This window comes from Borostomias antarcticus, assembly GCF_949987555.1.
Source record: "Borostomias antarcticus genome assembly, chromosome: 26".
NCBI classification, from domain to species: domain Eukaryota; kingdom Metazoa; phylum Chordata; class Actinopteri; order Stomiiformes; family Stomiidae; genus Borostomias; species Borostomias antarcticus.
The window spans coordinates 6606285-6624408 of record NC_140259.1 but is presented as its reverse complement, the minus strand read 5'-3'; the positions used below and the strand labels follow the sequence as shown (position 1 = coordinate 6624408).

The window sequence follows — 18124 nt, the reverse complement described above, 5'->3', positions numbered from 1 at the left end:
AAATTGAACTTTTGCGAACGTCGCCACGCGGCGAATCCTGGACATCCTGGATAATTATTTCCCTCATTGTTTGATTTTTATAATGTGAAGTGTACACAGCATTACAGTGTAGGCCTATTCCTAGAGTTTTTTTCAAAAGCCTCCAATGCCCGTTACACTAGAACGCAGCTCTGGATTTCTAGCGCCAAAACGTGGCTCCGGTCGTATCCAAAGGCCTCTGGGTTCGAGGGTGGTTTGTTTTTTGGCTGGGGTAACTGCTCAAGGGCCCTTCTGGTTTGAGGTTCCTTTTGGCTGGGGTAACTGCTCAAGGGCCCTTCTGGTGCCTAGAAACCTCCCGTCAGGTCAAGCAAAAAAGCAGCGAGCGCCAAAAGCAGCTGCGTGCGTTTCGCTGGCTCTGGCATACCCAGTGCCACGACCCACCAGACGCCACTGCCGTTATATAGAAATGGAAATGCTTTCTAAATGGAAATGGCTCCTCCCCCAGGTGTCGTACAGGGGCCAGGTGCTGATCAAAAACGATCTGGCGGCCTATTCTGTGATCACAAACAATTTGGCTGAGTTTGAGAGGGTGCGGTGTCTGAGGGGGGCTATTTGTACGGTGGGGGCAGATGGGCTTGATATTTCTTTGTGATCTTGTGCTGTTCTGTGCTACTGTAGGTGTGTGTGTGTGTGTGTGTGGGGGGGGGGGGGGGGGGGGGGGTTGGGGCGGTTGTTTTTAATGCCGATAACTGTGTGGTTTTAATTTCTCCCCGTCATCCACCCCATCTCCCTCTCTCTCTGTCATCCACCCTCTCTCCATCTCCTCCAATCTCTCTCTCCCTGTCATCCACCCTCTCTCCCTGTCATCCACCCTCCCTCCCTGTCATCCACCCTCCCTCTCCCTGTCATCCACCCTCTCTCCCTGTCATCCACCCTCTCTCCCTGTCATCCACCCTCTCTCCCTGTCATCTAACCTCTTTCCATCTTCCATCCTCCCTCTCTCTCCTCCCTGCCCTCTGTCTCATACAATCCTCCCTACTCTCTCTCCCTCTCCTCTATCTTCATCTGCTCTCACTCTTCACCTCCGCTCTCTCTTTCCTCCCCTCATCCCCCTCTCCTTGTCTGCTTCCTCTCTCCTCCTCTCCTCTTACTTCTTAATTCAATTCACTTTTCCATTCGACAGGCTTTATTGTCATGAGAGGACAGGAGGTCACATCACCAAAGCAACGGTAAACACAACAACGACACGCCTGCATTCTGTCCGTCTCCACATGTGGAGAGACATTCCACGGGAGACACTTCAAAACCACCCAAAAATGAGGAACAAAGAACCAGAAAGAATCTCTGATGACTTGATCAAAATTCCAAATAGCACCGACCAACGTTATTCTAATGAGCGTGTGTGTGCATGTGTGTGTAAATGTGTGTGTGTGTGTGTGTATGCTTGTGTGAGAGTGAGTGTGTGTGTGTGTGCGTGTCTTCACACAGCTGATCACTCTGTTTCTCATTCTTTTCTAAAAAACACGGCACTCTACGAGGACATTATCATATCAAGGGCAGATTACAAGTCCTACCTACCAGACTCAACCTCCCTATCTCGTTTCCTTCCCTGGTTCCTCATTCCTTGCATCACACCACAGAACAGGTTACCCAAACACTATTGCATATCTTGAATGACTGTTATGCTTCCAAAGGTACATAGAACGTCATGATAGAATAGTGAACCTATTAGTTAAGAACATATCACACCATCAGTGAAAATGTACTCGCATGCCTGCGTCAACGCATCTATGTTCCATCTCTGGAATGACCAATATGTCTTTTCACAGTTGTCTGCTAACACACCAGATGTTGTTGTGGTAAATGAAGAATCCATAGAAGTATTAGAGATATTAGAGATAGTCTGTATTAGAGATAGTCTGTATTAGAGATAGCATGCACCTTTGAGACAAGCCTCGAGGAAGCCTTTATGACTAAGGTCTTGAAATACCAACCTCTCGTAAATACCATCTCAGAGCTAGGCTATAGGTGAATACCATCTCAGAGCTAGGCTACAGGTGAATACCATCTCAGAGCTAGGCTACAGGTATATACCATCTCAGAGCTAGGCTATAGGTAAATACCATCTCAGAGCTAGGCTACAGGTTAATACCATCTCAGAGCTAGGCTACAGGTTAATACCATCTCAGAGCTAGGCTATAGGGGCTACAGGTAGATACCATCTCAGAGCTAGGCTATAGGTACATACCATCTCAGAGCTAGGCTATAGGGGCTACAGGTGTACACTACTTGTTTTTATATTTGCCAGCCTTGGACATGTTCATAGGTTGGTTGTCAGAGGACTACGTCTACTTGGGACATCCAAGAAGGAAGCTAAAAGGCTCGCCAAGTACTGCCCTGTCTCTGCTATTATTGGCAGCCGCCATATATGGCGGAGACGTTGCTACTTGTACCCATGAGTGATGTGTTTTGTATGTGAAGGACATTGCCCATGTTCATTGTGAGTGTAGACTAATCTATGCCTTTTTAATATGTAGAGAGTGGGTCGTATGCCCACCTCCCTTGTTCTCTGTAAAGCGCATTGTGTTGCCTCTGGGTATGAAATGTGCTATATAAATAAAGCTTTAATTGATTGATTGATTTAGTATTTGTGTCCCTGTATGCATTGTTTCATTATGTGGACATAAATAAATGATTAAAATGTGTGTGTGTGTGTGCGCGTGTGTGTGTGTGTGTGTGTGGGTGCGTGCGTGCGTGTGTGTGTGCTGACAGTGATTGAGAAGGAGCCTAGGTACTGAGTAAACAGTAGACGCCAGACGGCCTCACTAATAAAAACCCAATCACACAGTAATATACGATGGCTGTCTTATCTGGCCTGCCCACACACACACACGCACACACACACACACACACACACACACACACACACACACACACACACACACACACTCACAGACAGCCGTGTTGTTTTCATCGCTACAGAAGAGATGATGAGAGGAGAGGAGAGATGATGAGAGGAGAGGAGAGGACTAGAGGATAGGAGAGGAGAGGAGAGGAGAGGAGAGGAGAGGAGAGGAGAGGAGAGGAGAGGAGAGGAGAGGAGAGGAGAGGAGAGGAGAGGAGAGGAGAGGAGAGGAGAGGAGAGGAGAGGGGAGCAGAGGGGAGCAGAGGGGAGCAGAGGGGAGGAGACTAGAACAGAGGAGAGGAGGGGAGAGGAGGGGAGAGGACTAGAGGAGAGGAGAGGAGAGGAGAGGAGGGGAGAGGAGAGGAGAGGAGAGGAGAGGAGAGGAGAGGAGAGGAGAGGAGAGGAGAGGAGAGGAGAGGAGAGGAGAGGAGAGGAGAGGACTAGAGGATAGGATAGGAGAGGATAGGAGAGGAGAGGAGAGGAGAGGAGAGGAGAGGAGAGGAGAGGAGAGGAGAGGAGAGGAGAGGAGAGGAGAGGAGAGCATAGGGGAGCAGAGGGGAGGAGACTAGAACAGAGGAGAGGAGAGATGATGAGAGCAGAGGAGAGGAGAGGAGACGAGGGGAGAGGAGAGGAGAGGAGAGGAGAGGAGAGGAGAGGAGAGGAGAGGAGAGGAGAGGAGAGGAGAGGAGAGGAGAGGAGAGGAGAGGAGAGGAGAGGAGAGGAGAGGAGGGGAGAGCATAGGGGAGCAGAGGGGAGGAGACTAGAACAGAGGAGAGGAGAGATGATGAGAGCAGAGGGGAGATGAGAATAGAAGAGGGCAGAAGAGGAGAGGAGCAAAGAGGAGAGGAGAAGAGATCAAAGAGGGCAGAGGAGAGCAGAGAGGAGGGGAGAGGAGAGCAGAGGAGAGCAGAGAGGAGGGGAGAGGAGAGCAGAGGGGAAAGGAGAGCAGAGAGGAGGGGAGAGGAGAGAGGAAAGGAGACCAGACGAGGAGAGGAGGAGGAGTCTGTACCTGGCTGTAGAAGGCAGTCACCAGCGGGGAGGAGCAGAGCGGCGTGGGAGAGGCGCTGGGCTGGTAGTCTGGCCGGACCGTGTTGACGGCCCTGAGCACCATGTCTCTCTCATCCTGCCTGAACACACATCTGCTGAACAGGTCGTCCACACTAAGGCCATCCTCCTGCATCTGACTGAGGCACCTGGATACACACACACACACACACACACACGCACACACACACAGCAGATTCGGCATTAGCATCAGACATGCAAGAGATCAAGGAACCTGGACACCCTTCTGTGTGTGTGTGTTTGTGTGTGTGTGTGTGTGTGTGTGTGTGTGTGTGTGAATAATGAGCTCAGCATGTGGGGGTGCAGATGAACCTGGACAGACCCGGTGGACTAACACGGTGAGTCAACACTGCCCTCTAGAGGGCTGAACTATCTACCACAATTACAGACCTTTCCTGCCCCCATCTGGTGGGCAGGCTACTTCACACAGAGCCATATCCTCCAGTGGATGACCACGCACCTTACTGGCACATAGCTCAGAAGGTAGAGTGGTCGGCTGGGGATCGCAAGGTCGCCGGTTCGATCCCAACTCCCGGCATTGTGTCAAAGTGTCCTTGAGCAAGAACACTGAAATGTTAAATGGTAAATGGACTGCACTTATATAGCGCTTTTCCACCTCACACACCAATGGCGGTAGCTGCCATGCAAGGCGCTAACCTGCTCATTGGGAGCAATTTGGGGTTAGGTGTCTTGCTCAAGGACACTTCGACATGTGGACAGTCGGAGCTGGGATTCGAACCGCTGACCCTTCTATCATTGAACGACCCGCTCTACCAACTGAGCTACAGCCGCCCCAACACTGAACCCCAAAATTGCTCACGTGCGGCACGGTGGTGTAGTACCTAGTACGGTCGCCTCCCAGCAAGAAGGTTCCGGGCCTTTCTGTGTGGAGTTTGCATGTTCTGATTTTAAGCTGTGCACCGGTAGACCTTACAAAAGATGAGTCTAAATAGAGTGCACAGTATAGACTGAAAAATAGTATTTTATTCAAAAAACACAAAATGCAAAACAATGCTGTTATTTGCCCTGTAGTTCCATTTTGTAATGTTTATATAGCGCTTTTCTGGGTACCCAAAGTCACTTTATTTAATTTTAATTTAATTGTTTTTTTACAGTGATACAGTATTTCATCACGATGATGCATATCGTCTCGTTTTTGTATTGATATATCTCGTGGCATGATATCTCGTCACACCCCTAGAAGCTAACCATTTTACACAATGAGAAAACGGATTTTATAGTACTGGTACATGTGTGTTGCATGTCATGATTTCTTGATTAATTTGTTCCATTATGCTTCAATCAATCAATCAATCAATCAAAGCTTTATTTGTATAGCGCATTTCATACCCAGAGGCAACACAATGCGCTTTACAGAGAACAAGGGAGGTGGGCATACGACCCACTCTCTACATATTCCAGAGGGAAGCAAAAAAAAACAGTATCACCCGAGGGCCAGATAAGTGAGCTGTAAAAAATTCTTCCCTGACCCCTCTCAACAAGGCGATCGAGCAAGCTCCTGGAGTATGTTTGTCTACCGGCTAAGAACATTTAGAATAATATATAATATTATAATATTATATATTATTACTGTCCAAAATTAAATTACATTATTAATGCTTGCGTGACTTCAGTTTGTGAGGCCTCAACATGGAGCTCGACCGGGATCGCTGTATCATTCGTCAGAAAGACACTGCTGGACTCTCGAGACGTCCCTTCAGATGACCAGGGACCAGTGGTGATAAAACAGGTGATTACAGTTCATTTCCCACTAATGTGAGCAATTCAGGGCCACTGATGCTCTTCCAACTGAACTACCATTTTGGGAATGATGAAATTGCAAGCAATTTGTCCTCCCCTCTCTGTATGTGAATCAACTCAAGGAGATGGGGGATGGAGAAACTAATCAACATGACCAGGCTGAAGGACCATTTACCTGAACACCTGCCAGAGGTACAAGCACAGTACGATGGAAGAAACTGCTCTCACTTCCAATGAGCAATGAGGGATATGTTCAGAGTGGCACCTCCAGGTCTCTCTTGAAAAAGAGATTTGTAATCTCAATGGGACCTTTCCTGGTTAAATAAAGGCTAAATAAAAATAAAAATAAAAATGTTAAAGTAAGCTCTAAAAATACTAAATTTTTATGAAGATGCTCTTATCCAGGCAAAAGCTGCAAAGATTATCAGAAATTACATATACAACTATTCAAGCTTCAAATTCACTGGTTCCTTCCTGGCAAATTCACTACCCTCAAGCCTAAACTTTTTTCTCTCCATGATGATGAATGGTTCAAACTTGAAAGATCGAGACAAATGTGACCCTCGCGCTTGCCTCACTATTGGACAGTGCATCGTTTGTGTGTGTGGATGCACGCATAACTAACTTTTAATACAGTGCATCGCTTAAAACACATAGAAAAAGGCATCGCCCGCTGCAGAGAAAACCAGACACACTCCCTATTCTACATCGGTATCAATGAACAAACCAGAAGCAAGAAACTTGTCCAGCAGTGATACCATTTGGGAATTAGCATTTCATATGACAGAATTATGCAACTGGAAGGCTGCCTTGCCACTTCTACATGTATACTTTGAAGCAGACAGTGTTTTGGCTTCTGTCTTCCTGACAGTTACACCCCCCAAGGTGTAGCTTTGAAAAGACTGTGCCTCAGTGTGATGTTTATCCAAGTATGGGCTTATTGGATGCTGCAAGAGCAGAGAAGCACAGTTGTGTCAAAAATGAAGAATGGCATGGATGTTCAGAGACAAGAGACTTGAATATCTGAATCCAGGACAAGTCCCAGTCACTACATACAGTATGACCAGCCTCTGTTTGCTCTGGCAAGGTTAGTATAATGGAAATGGCCAGACACCCAAGGTGAAAGAATGAAAAACAGGAAAACCCTTAATGGGCTATTTTATAAAATACTTTTATTAAAAAAAAAAAAAGTAAGGAAATATGTTTACTGAAGTCTATATTCAAGAAACTGGGTATAAACAAAGTATTGTAAAGGTTTCATACCCAGCAAATCCAACCAGGACTGTCCCTTAAAGGGGCTTTTTTTTACCTTAAAATAACAGCTTGAAAATCACTTTGATGGTACAATGCCTTGTAAAAGGCTGAGTGTTGCCCCCGTGGATGTATTGCCTCTTTCGTTCCCCCCCCCTCCCCCAATGTTTCTTCTTGAAATAATTAGTTTGGTGTAGCGGGCCGCTATTTCTGCTGAATAATCTGCATCGCTTCACGGCATTACTTCACACACCAACCTCCGCTGGCTATTGCTATAATAATAGCACAAATTCTCAAATCATATACTGTACACATCGTGGTGGAGACGAAAAGACCAAAGAGGAACATCACAGAAAAAGACAAGACCAGAAAAAGAGAGAGAGACCAAGCCAGAGACCAAAATATAGTTAATTGGCTTCTACTTGCTGGCAGGCGCTTCACGGTGAGAGGCTGCAAGACTGACGCAGAGTTGAACTTGTACTGTTAGTACTGTACTAGTGTTAGCTGGACTAATATGAGCTGGCTTGCTATGTCTTATGTGGAAATCGCTTGAGGTTTGGCTGTGCTCGCTGTGAATGCATGAGATGTGAGAATAGAGAAGGCAGAGAAAGATACTGAATGAGAGGAATCTGACATCTAGTGGCCACATCAAACTAAACGTCAACCCATCTTCCAACATCACAACTCAAGTCTGTCTAAGCGTCATACGAAAGCAAACAGTGTAATCCCATACATTCTGACTATACCACAAAAGGGGCTATAAGATCCACATGACACCCATATAAGACGGTTATATTACAAACTCTCCTGTTACATCGTCCCCACGCACGGTTTCAATAAACGCGGACCATAAATTAATATTTTCCATGTTAGCACCATGCATGCGGGCCACTGACATCTCCATATTAGCTAAGTCTACTGCTGAAGACGCCCATGGTTGAAATGGCATCTCTGGGCAATCATCTGTTTAGCTGCTGTAAGGCCAACTAGTAACCAACGCTTGTAAAGGTTTTTCTGCAGCTTTAATAATAAAACTATAAAGACTGGAAATCATCCCCTTGGTGGACTTAGTTGTACAAAGTTTGCGCAAGGGATGGGTCTCCAAGTCTTGACCCAGGGGACCACATATGCTCTTAAAGGAGAATGCTTGTTTTTGACAACCTGGACCTTATTTACGACATATTATAAGATGTTTCACTCACCGAGATAACTTTGGTGTATTTCGGAGGCCTGTAGAATAAATTTAAAATCCAGCGCGAGCCAGTATATCCATGAAATGGCGGCAGACGGGGCACTGAGAATGCAGCTTCTAAAAAATCTATTTTCTGCCGCGAAACGGTTGTTTTCATCAATCTGTCTTTATGAATCGCTAGTTGTGCTTACATAGAGCGTAGGCCTGTTGTGGTTTTTCACATGCCTCTGTAATATGATCTTTAGAAACGTCTTTAGAAACGAAATAGCTTCCTAGCTATACGAGCATTCTCCTTTAAAGCGCTACGAAGCTGTAGATAAAAACAGAAAGCAGGGCCAGGTAAGTTGTAATGAGCCTGAAGGTCCTGGAATGATCTTAAGCTAGTGCCCTCACAGATACAGCATCAGAAAGGGTGTTGATCCCTTTATCTCTCCATTGGGGAAAGGAAATTGGCCGCCCGCCCATGAGGAGTGCATTGTTATTAAATAATGGTAAATTTGGATGAAATTCCGAGGAATGTTGGAATAGATTATATCTTGGAGTCTGTAAGGGCTAACCAACTCATCCTCTATTGAACGCCAGGCCACCTGAGCATCAGGGTTAAGCCAAGTATGGAGAGCTCGTAGTGTAGTATGGAGAGCTCGTAGTGTAGTATGGAGAGCTCATAGTGTATAAGACCAAATGTAAGATGTCAAATTCGGGATACCTAGGCCGCCAGAGATTTCCTGTCTTTGCAGCGTTGCCATTTTTAGACGCGGACGCTTCCCTTTCCATACTAATTTAGTGATTCGGTTGTGTAACTTTTCCCAATGACCAGCAGGGGGTGGAATAGGGAGCATAGAACTGTAAAAATGAACACGTGGAAGTATGTTCATTAATGGAAACCCGAGCCTGGAAAGAGTTGGAGATAAGCGACCAGTGTTCCAGATCTAACTGTGTGTGTGTGTGTGTGTGTGTGTGTGTGTGTGTGTGTGTGTGTGTGTGTGTGTGTGTGTGTGAGGCCTACCTGTTGATGGTGTGGGCGGGGCAGGCGAGGGTTCGTCCCATACACTCCAGTGCAGCGCAGTAGGAGGTCAGATTAGGCTTCAGCCCCGCCTCCTCCAGCAGGATGAACACACGGCCTAGCTGGTTCAGGGAGCCCTGCGGTGCGCGCACACACACACACACACACACACACACACACACACGTTATTATACACACATAAGACACATACACACACAAGCTCACATTTTTACACAGACACACAAACATACGCATCAAACATCATTACACACACACACACACACACGTTATTATACACACATAAGACACATACTGTACAAACACAAGCTCACATTTTTACACACACACACAAACATACGCATCAAACATCATTACACACACACAAACACACATCTGCCATTATTACACACACGCACTGTACACACACACAAACATACACATCTACATTATTACGCGCACACACACACACACACACACACACACACACACCGCCCTAACATGTGAAGCAGCTGACGGGCTCCTCACCCTCTTGGCCCAGACCCTCATCAGGACGTTGTAGGCGCCGACCGAGAGCAGCCTGCGTCTGCTGAGCCTCCGGTGATGACTGAGGAGGAAGCGGCCGGCCCGCTCCACGTCCCCGGCGAACACGCACGCCTCCAGGTACGACCGCGTCGCCAGCTGGGTGTCGCCGCACACGTTCCCCTCTCGGTCCTCCAGGAGGCGCTCTCCTCCTCCGCCACTTCTCGATTCTATCGCCGCCGCCGTTGTGGACGTCCACTGGCTGAGCTGCTCCTTGAGCCTCCTCTGCAGCTCCTCCACCTCCGCCTGCTCCCTGGCCCTGTCCTGGGCCGCCGACCCCGCCTCGGGACCCCTTGACCTCCCCTCGCCTTGGGCCACCCCCGGGCCTGGCTGCCTGGTGGCTCTCTTCCCCTTCCTCGGACCCCCCGACGGCCACGCCCCGGCCCCTGCCCCGGCCCCAGTCCTAATCCTGGCCTCAGCCTTAGCTTCTGCCCCGGTCTCGGCGCCGGCCACAGCCGGGAGCCTGGCGCTCTGCTCCTGCCGGGTCTTGGCAGCCTTGCCCCTCTCTGCGGCGGCGGGGGCGGTCTTCTTGGCGGCGGAGGCGGTCTTCTTGGCGACGGAGGCGGTCTCGCCCGAGGCCCCTGGCGGCGCCAGGATGCCCGTCTCCTGCAGCTTCTGCCGGAGATGCTGCTGCTTCGTCGTCTTGTTCTTCCTCTCCTCGCTCAGCTTCCTCAGCCAGCGGCTGGCCTTCCCCGGGGGGTCGCGACCTCCGTCCTTGCCACCCGCCTGGCCCTTGCCGGCGTGGCCCCCCTCACGACCGCCACCGCTGCTCTGAGCGCCCGCCTGTCCCGCCCTCGACCGCTGGACGACCTGCTCGGCCTTTTCCCCCGACGCGACCCTGAGGGTCTTCTTCGAGGGGGGTTGTGGAGGGGCTTTGACCATCTGCACCTTTGCATGCTGCACGTTTAGGAGAACATCAGATTGGAGCTGCTGGATCCTGGCCTCTAGCACTGCAGGCAGAGGGTAGGGGGGTGGTCAGAGGGTAGGGGGTGGTCAGAGGGTAGGGGGGGGTCAGAGGGTAGGGGGGTGGTCAGAGGGTAGGGGGGTGGTCAGAGTATAGGGGTGTGGTCAGAGGGTAGGGGGGGGTCAGAGGGTAGGGGGGTGGTCAGAGGGTAGGGGGTGGTCAGAGGGTAGGGGGGTGGTCAGAGGGTAGGGGGTGGTCAGAGGGTAGGGGGGGGTCAGAGGGTAGGGGGGTGGTGAGAGGGTAGGGGGTGGTCAGAGGGTAGGGGGTGGTCAGAGGGTAGGGGGGTGGTCGGAGGGTAGGGGGGTGGTCAGAGGGTAGGGGGGTGGTCAGAGGGTAGGGGGGTGGTCAGAGGGTAGGGGGGTGGTCGGAGGGTAGGGGGGTGGTCAGAGGGTAGGGGGGTGGTCAGAGGGTAGGGGGGTGGTCGGAGGGTAGGGGGGTGGTAAGAGGGTAGGGGGGTGGTAGGGATGCAGAGAGATGGAGAAGGGGGGAGGGGAGAGAGTTAACAAGTAGCCTATTAGTAACTAGCTACTTTTGGCTGAACCCACAATAGCTACAGACCATACAATGTCTGCTGGTAATTGATAACTTGCTATATTCTGATTGTGTGCCTGTGAGACTCGAATATGATATTTAATGTACATTAAACATGCTGCCCTGATGATTATATAGCATCTTTCTAAGAATAAAAGTTATTCCACCCAGACAGAATCATGAGTTGGTGGCCCCTGCCAAAATAAGACTGTCCCCTAGCACCTTAAACCTGCTAATAGATGACTAACAACGTTATCTCCCGGTTCGGCTGCTCACCGTCAAGCAGCTGGAATTGCTTCTGGACTCTTGTCGTCACGTTACCGTCATCTGCCTTCGGGACGAGGGCTCCAGCCCGGGCTGAGAAACGTCTTCTTAACGTTAACGTCCACGGTTTGTCTGAAAGTACGAGAGATAAAGTTATATAAAAGTATTTTATACATTATAATAGTATATATAAGCCATGTCTATATAAGGGCATAGCAAATTTAGGCTAGGATATGAGCAAAAACATAGACATTTGAGTTGAAAGGCTACAGTACAACACAAAACAATATAATACACCAGAGCCGTATTGTCCTTACGAGAACAAATGAAGTGGCCGTGTCCGAAATGCATACTACCTGCACCACTTGCTATATAGTAGGCACTATATAGTAGGCATACTACATACTATATAGTACCTACTATATAGTAGGCGAAATACAGTATGCACAGTTTTGATGTAGCATGCTGCATCTCGCCTACTATATAGCAAGTAGTATGCAATTCGGACACGGCCTCTGTCTTCAACCTCAAGGGTCCTTCATGATGCACAGTACAGGCGGGCAAGCGGGCAGCCTAACGTTACTAATCTAACTTACCTGCTATCTGGATCCTTCCCACCCCTGTCTGGCAGACATGACATCGGTCGGCATGACGCACACGAAGTATATTTCTTTCCAAAATGATTCTGCCAGTTAGACATTTGGGAAAGGAGCAGAGTCGCAGGAGTGACATGTTGACATAACAGCAGCGTTACTCTCGCACACACGAGGCTGACATGTTGGAAAAGGCTGAAGTAATCGAGCACGGCGCGTGACTAGGGATGGAGGATCTCAGATAAATCGAACTACGGATGTCTGAAGGGGTTTATAGATATCATACTGTTTAAATTGTATAATAGAGTGTGTACTATAGGTCTTGTATACTTATAGTTTGTGGGCTTCTATAGATTATCTTCTAGAGAGCGCCATGCCACTGACTGGATTAAATGCCTGGATATAGCCCATACAACTGCCAGGGTGTGTTCTTAATGCACATTTTTCTCAATGATGTGGACTATTCTATAAGAGGATGTTTGGGGCAGTCAGCCTATAGCATGTAGTAAAAATAGTAAATACTAGTAATAGTAATAATAAATATTGACACCTCTCTACTCTTATTGTGTGTGTATCTATGAGCTAAAGGAAGAACATTTCACTACTCTTGTACCTGTATGATGTAGTAGGCCTAGGCCTTTGACTTGGACAAAGAAAAACAACGAATACAGCAATAAAGGAGACAAAACGTAAAGAAGTTTCCTCATCTGTTTTTTATTTTTGTGTTTTATAAAGTTGTAAAATTGTCGTTATAACCACACAATGTGAAAATGTTCCGAAGTGCATTTGTTTACTATAATTGCTGGTTAACTCATGAACAGTTGTATGCTACTGTCTGCAGGACAGCTTTGGCCACCTGAGGGTCAGACAAGTGACCCTGCTGAAAATAAACTGTGTAAATGAATAATGTAGATATTCAAGAGATTATTCATTTACACTGGTCATTTTATATAATTTTTAGATTGACTATGCAGTCCCTCCACTATGGTCTGTTGGACACATGTCCTCTTAGCACAAACGTTTTATTTGCCTTGACCTGCCAAGTGACTACATAGACAAATTAGCTTGCAGCTACAATCTGGTATGGTGCATCACATGGTGGCATTCATGTTTGAATTGTACATTGTCTCTTTTAAATAGTTTTGAAATAAAAAACAGAAATAAATTCCATCTGATGTTTTCTCCTACAGACCTCTGTAGGAGTTTCGAAACAGTGTTAGTTCCTGTATGACTAAACATGGCAGGTGTGATCATTCTGCCCGGCAAATGGCACATCAAACCAGACCAAACACAGAGCATCAACAGATCTTGAACCACATAAGCCTTGACAATAACAATAATAAGTGACGTATAGAAGAAGAATATAGTTTAGAGACCTTGTATTATAAAGAATGTGTTCAGTTATTCAATTATTAAATAAAACCCTGTCATATGTGGAGAGATGTCACTCATATATAGAAAACAGATTACATTACTGCCCTGTCTCCCCTATGTCATGGTGTGTGTTTCTACTCCAACCAGTAGGGGGCGGTGTCTGCCTTTTTAGATGAGTCCACATTATAATGTATTAGCACCTATTTCTAATGCGGTCCTCAATGGTAAAACAACAGAATCGGTCGATACACAGCTAGTGCACCTAGTAATCATGATAAAGAAACATGCTTTACTACACAGCCTCACTGCCTCCTTGACATCAGAGTCTAACACTAAGGCTGCGTTCCAAATCGATACTTCCATACTATATTGTACGCCAAAAAAGGATGTAGTATGCCCCAATACATAGTTTGCCACATGCAGTATGGCAAAAATACCAGGATGTCCTACTACATCCGGTCGTATTTTGCCGTATGCAAGCCAGCAGACTTTTCTGGCTATTCTTACCCACAATCCTGTGCGCAGCAGAAATCACGCCACATGTGCGAGTCGCGACAGCTGTGGACGAATGTCACTTTATGGACTGTGACGGATGTGGGCAAATTTCAAGGTGCAATCTTATGACAAGGATGTATGTCCCGATTGGATGCGTGCTGCGTGCAAAGTACTCTACGTACTTTCTAGGGGCAGCTGTAGTATGTACTAGTAGTAAAAAGTAGTATGCGGTTGGGAATGCAGTCCTAGCCTCCTGTCTGCTGTTCGACCCAACCGAGCACTCCTCCTCACCCCCCGGTCAGGGCCCCATAAGGCCTTGCAACACTTTAGAGCTCCTTTGTTGTCGAGGTTAACACCAGTAGAGAAAGAGACAGAGATAGAGACAGACAGATCCAGACAGGCTGCGCAGGTAGTCTACATAGAGGCTAGGGAGATGGGCCCCCAATGTTGTGTGTGTGTGTGCCAGGCGGTGTGTGTGTGTGTGTGTACAGTACGTGTGTGTGTGTCTGCGTGCGTACAGCCAGAGCTGTAGGTGAGGGCCCGAGGAGACCAGGAGGTGTTTGCTGCTAGGGTTCATCGGCAGGGCCCCCTGAGCAGGGCTGTTTGATGTGGCCCGTCTGTCCTCAGCCACCTCTTAGCCCTGGTGTGACTGTCATTGCCGGGTGAGTGACTGTCAAAGCCCGGCCCAACAAAGGAAGAGCAGACAGCCATTCAGGCCCTGATAATAGCCGGGCCAGCACAAGGCTGACATTCCCACACACTTTGATCACAAGGATCCTCCGGCACACCTTTGTAGGGGCGCCCTATTTGTTCGACAGATGGACGCTGCTTTTGGAGAGCTCACCTGGCCGAGCGGAGGCTTGACGGAGATGCTCGGTGAAATGCCTGTGTTGGTGAATGCTTTCGGCATGTGTGTGCGTTTGTGTGTGCGTGTGTGTGTGTGTGTGTGTGTGAGAGAGAGAGCCACTGTCAGATGTAAGAAATGGCATTCCCCAGGGTGGAAAAAAACCCCAGCTGTTTTTCAAGACTTTTCCAGCTAAGCACGGCATCTTACAGTAAGTAGTAAATGTATTATCGAAAATGGCTTCTACCAATATTCTGGTAACAGAGGAGTTCTTTATTTTCCAGTAAGATGAATCAGTATTAGAATTAGCATCAGTTCAGCATCATCACAACATCTTACCGACATCATCACCATTATGACGCTCCCAGTGCTCTCGGGAGGGCCTTCACACACACACACACACACACACACAAACACGCACACACGCACACACACACGCGCACGCACACACACACACACACACACACACACACACACACACACACGCACACACACACCACAAGCCTGATTTCAATTAGTGAGTCATCTAAGTGAATACCTGGAGATTTGTCATGGTAGTATTTACATGTGTATGTTAATGGAGTAATGGTTGGTGGCTGTCTAAGCACACAGCCAGTGGGCCCTAATGACAGCAGGCAGGCAGGACCACAAATGCTGCCTTCATCAGGTAAACGCTGAAGACGGCCGGAGGGATGAAACGCGTTCGTTGTTTGCTGCTGTACTATGCAAATACAAAAACAAAACAAAAAACAAAAAATACAAATAAGCATGTAAACGTATTTGTGGGTATGGATTTTCCCGTTTTGATTCAGCAGGACCACAAAGGTAACGAAGTTCTGACTCCTGTTCTCCACAGGGGGGTTACTGGGGGAGGGTTGGGGGGGGGGGCACTACCGACTGTTAATGTCCATCTCTCTTCCTCTCCCTCTCTTTCTTCCTCTCTCTCTCTCTGCACCCCCCCCCCCCCCCACCCCCCCCCGTCCTATCTGTTCTCCGATTATCTGCTCTTCCATCCCTGATGTCCTAAACCTCAAAGGCTCGGTCCGTCACATATCCTCTTCCCCAGAAAGCCGCAGCGGGCGCGGCCTATCAGCGAGAGATCTTTAGGGAGGAAGATGAGGGCCGGCGATCTCTCACAACAACCCACCCGGGCATCAGATAGCCTGACCACTTATCGCCGCCGCCACGATGACAATGGACAATGGTCACGAGAAGCAGGATATGCAAAGGACCGATGTTCCGACTGGGCCACCTGCCCCGCGGTAGAGATCCGGCTGGGTCCTGAGCGCCACGGATGTTTTCTTAGCCAACCACGGCGTCGGGGGCCGGAAGAAGAACACCTGTTCTTGGCTAGGGCCAGACAGGAAGATAAGAAGTACTGATAGGATAAAGTGCATTATCGCTGAAGGGGGTATAATAATATAATTTCCTGTGTATATATATCACACAGTGTTTCTCTATAGTGTTGCAACTTCCTGCAGGCTGTCTGGTGAGAAGCAGAGCCTGGTAGTGAGTGTGTGTGTGTTGAAAGCGTCATGTTTTGGGCGCAGCGGTCGGTGATACTTAGATAAGTGACAGAGGAGTAGAGCGATCAGGGAGGTGGAGAGCCAGAGGTCAGGGACCGGAAAGATAATCCAGCCAGGAGAGAGAAGAGAGAGAAAGGGAGAGAGGGAGAGAGATAGAGAGAGAGAGAGAGAGAGAGAGAGAGAGAGAGAGAGAGAGAGAGAGAAAACAATTAATAATAGGAGCTATTACTGGGGGATTGTCAGTGCTAAGAGGGAGGTCGGATTTCAGTGCCTTTTGAAGACTTTGATGGTACAAAACAGGCCTCATTACCAAGATATTATCTCCATTCATACACTCCCCAAGCCACTCACAGCCTGCTGGGAAAGATTAGCTTCCTGGGCCTGTGAACATCCTAACCTACTGCCCAGCCCAGGGCTGGGGCTGGAGGCTTGGGGCTGGAGGGCTGGGGCTGGGGCTGGAGGCTTGGGGCTGGGGCTGGAGGGCTGGGGTTGGAAGGCTGGGGCTCAAGGTTTGGGGCTGGGGCTAGGGCTGGGGCTGGGGCTCAAGGTTTGGGGCTGGAGGGCTGGGGCCCAAGGTTTGGGGCTGGGGCTGGAGGGTTGGGGCTGGGGCTGGAGGGCTGGGGTTGGAAGGCTGGGGCTCAAGGTTTGGGGCTGGGGGTTTGGGGCTGGAGGGCTGGGGCCCAAGGTTTGGGGCTGGGGGTTTGGGGCTGGGGCCCAAGGTTTGGGGCTGGGGCTAGGGCTGGGGCTGGGTCTGGAGGGCTGGGGCTGGGGCTCAAGGTTTTTGGCTGGGGCTGGAGGGTTGGGGCTGGGGCTCAAGGTTTGGGGCTGGAGGGTTGGGGCTGGGGCTCAAGGTTTTGGGGCGGGGGCTGGAGGGCTGGGGCTGGAGGGTCCAGAGGGCTGGAGGTAGCGAGCTGATGTGAGGTCACACTGAAGAAGGACGCAGGGTAGCCAGTCTAGTGTTGCTGTGTGTCTCTTCAGGACGGCAGTCAAGCTCAGCTCTGATCTCAGTGGCCGGGCACGTGGTTCAGGACAGCTCAGCTATCTGCCCCACCGATCTGACACTCGGACGGAAACCCACACTTTGTTCTCGATGCCGGGGCCAGAAACAGACTTTCCAAGTAAGAGAGCTCATACAGGACACAGCAGCACGTCTGTATGATTCTAATTACGGGTAATTTCCAGAGGAAGGGCAAGTGCCACTTCCTGGGGAAGGGGGTGGGGGCACATGTGGGTGTCCAGAGGGGGACCAGGACAGGCCAGCTGGAGGGTTGGGGCTGGAGGGTTGAGGTTGGGGACTGGCCAGAGGTTGTCGTGGAGAAGTGGGCGTGACCAGGCGGCTGGCTGTAGGTCGTACGAGGGGAAACAGAAGAGCTACGGTATCGTGGGACAGATCATGACGGGGTGTAAGGAGGATACCCCAAGTTCAACCTTGACCCCCGCTTTCCTTGTAGACAGATGTACTATGCTACTACTCCGCGTCTCGCGTGACGTCCATCAGACACGTCTCACCTGAAACAGTTTCATCTTCACTTAGCTTCACACACTGTCATGCAGGCATAGCAAGGACAGCTATATTGCCGGGTCTGCTGGGATGGGATAACTGTTTTCCATGACAGAGCTGTTAGATGAGAGTTGCAGCACCCGTGTTTTTCCCTCATATGCGGGGGAAAAAAATATTTTTTTGTCTCAAAATTCTAGACCACAAATAACTCATAATGACAAAGTCAACACAGTGCAACAGCAGTGCATGTCAGAGCAAACTCCAAGCCATGCGGTCAAAGGAATAGACCTTTCTGAC

At 49.0% G+C, this 18124-nt stretch overlaps 1 protein-coding gene across 1 annotated transcript in view; it reads right to left on the bottom strand.

Moving 5' to 3' along the window:
- Nucleotides 1-12248, bottom strand: part of polrmt (polymerase (RNA) mitochondrial (DNA directed)) — a 56284-nt gene extending 44036 nt beyond the window's left edge. Inside the window, exons 1-5 of the mRNA XM_084459164.1 lie at nucleotides 12091-12248; nucleotides 11507-11626; nucleotides 9682-10685; nucleotides 9160-9293; nucleotides 3894-4077 (exon numbers count right to left, since the gene is read on the bottom strand). Of these exons, the coding sequence (XP_084315290.1) occupies nucleotides 3894-4077; nucleotides 9160-9293; nucleotides 9682-10685; nucleotides 11507-11626; nucleotides 12091-12226 (1578 nt within the window). The 5' untranslated portion in view covers nucleotides 12227-12248. The remainder of the gene's footprint in view (nucleotides 1-3893; nucleotides 4078-9159; nucleotides 9294-9681; nucleotides 10686-11506; nucleotides 11627-12090) is intronic.
- Between the last annotated feature and the right edge of the window lie 5876 nt (nucleotides 12249-18124).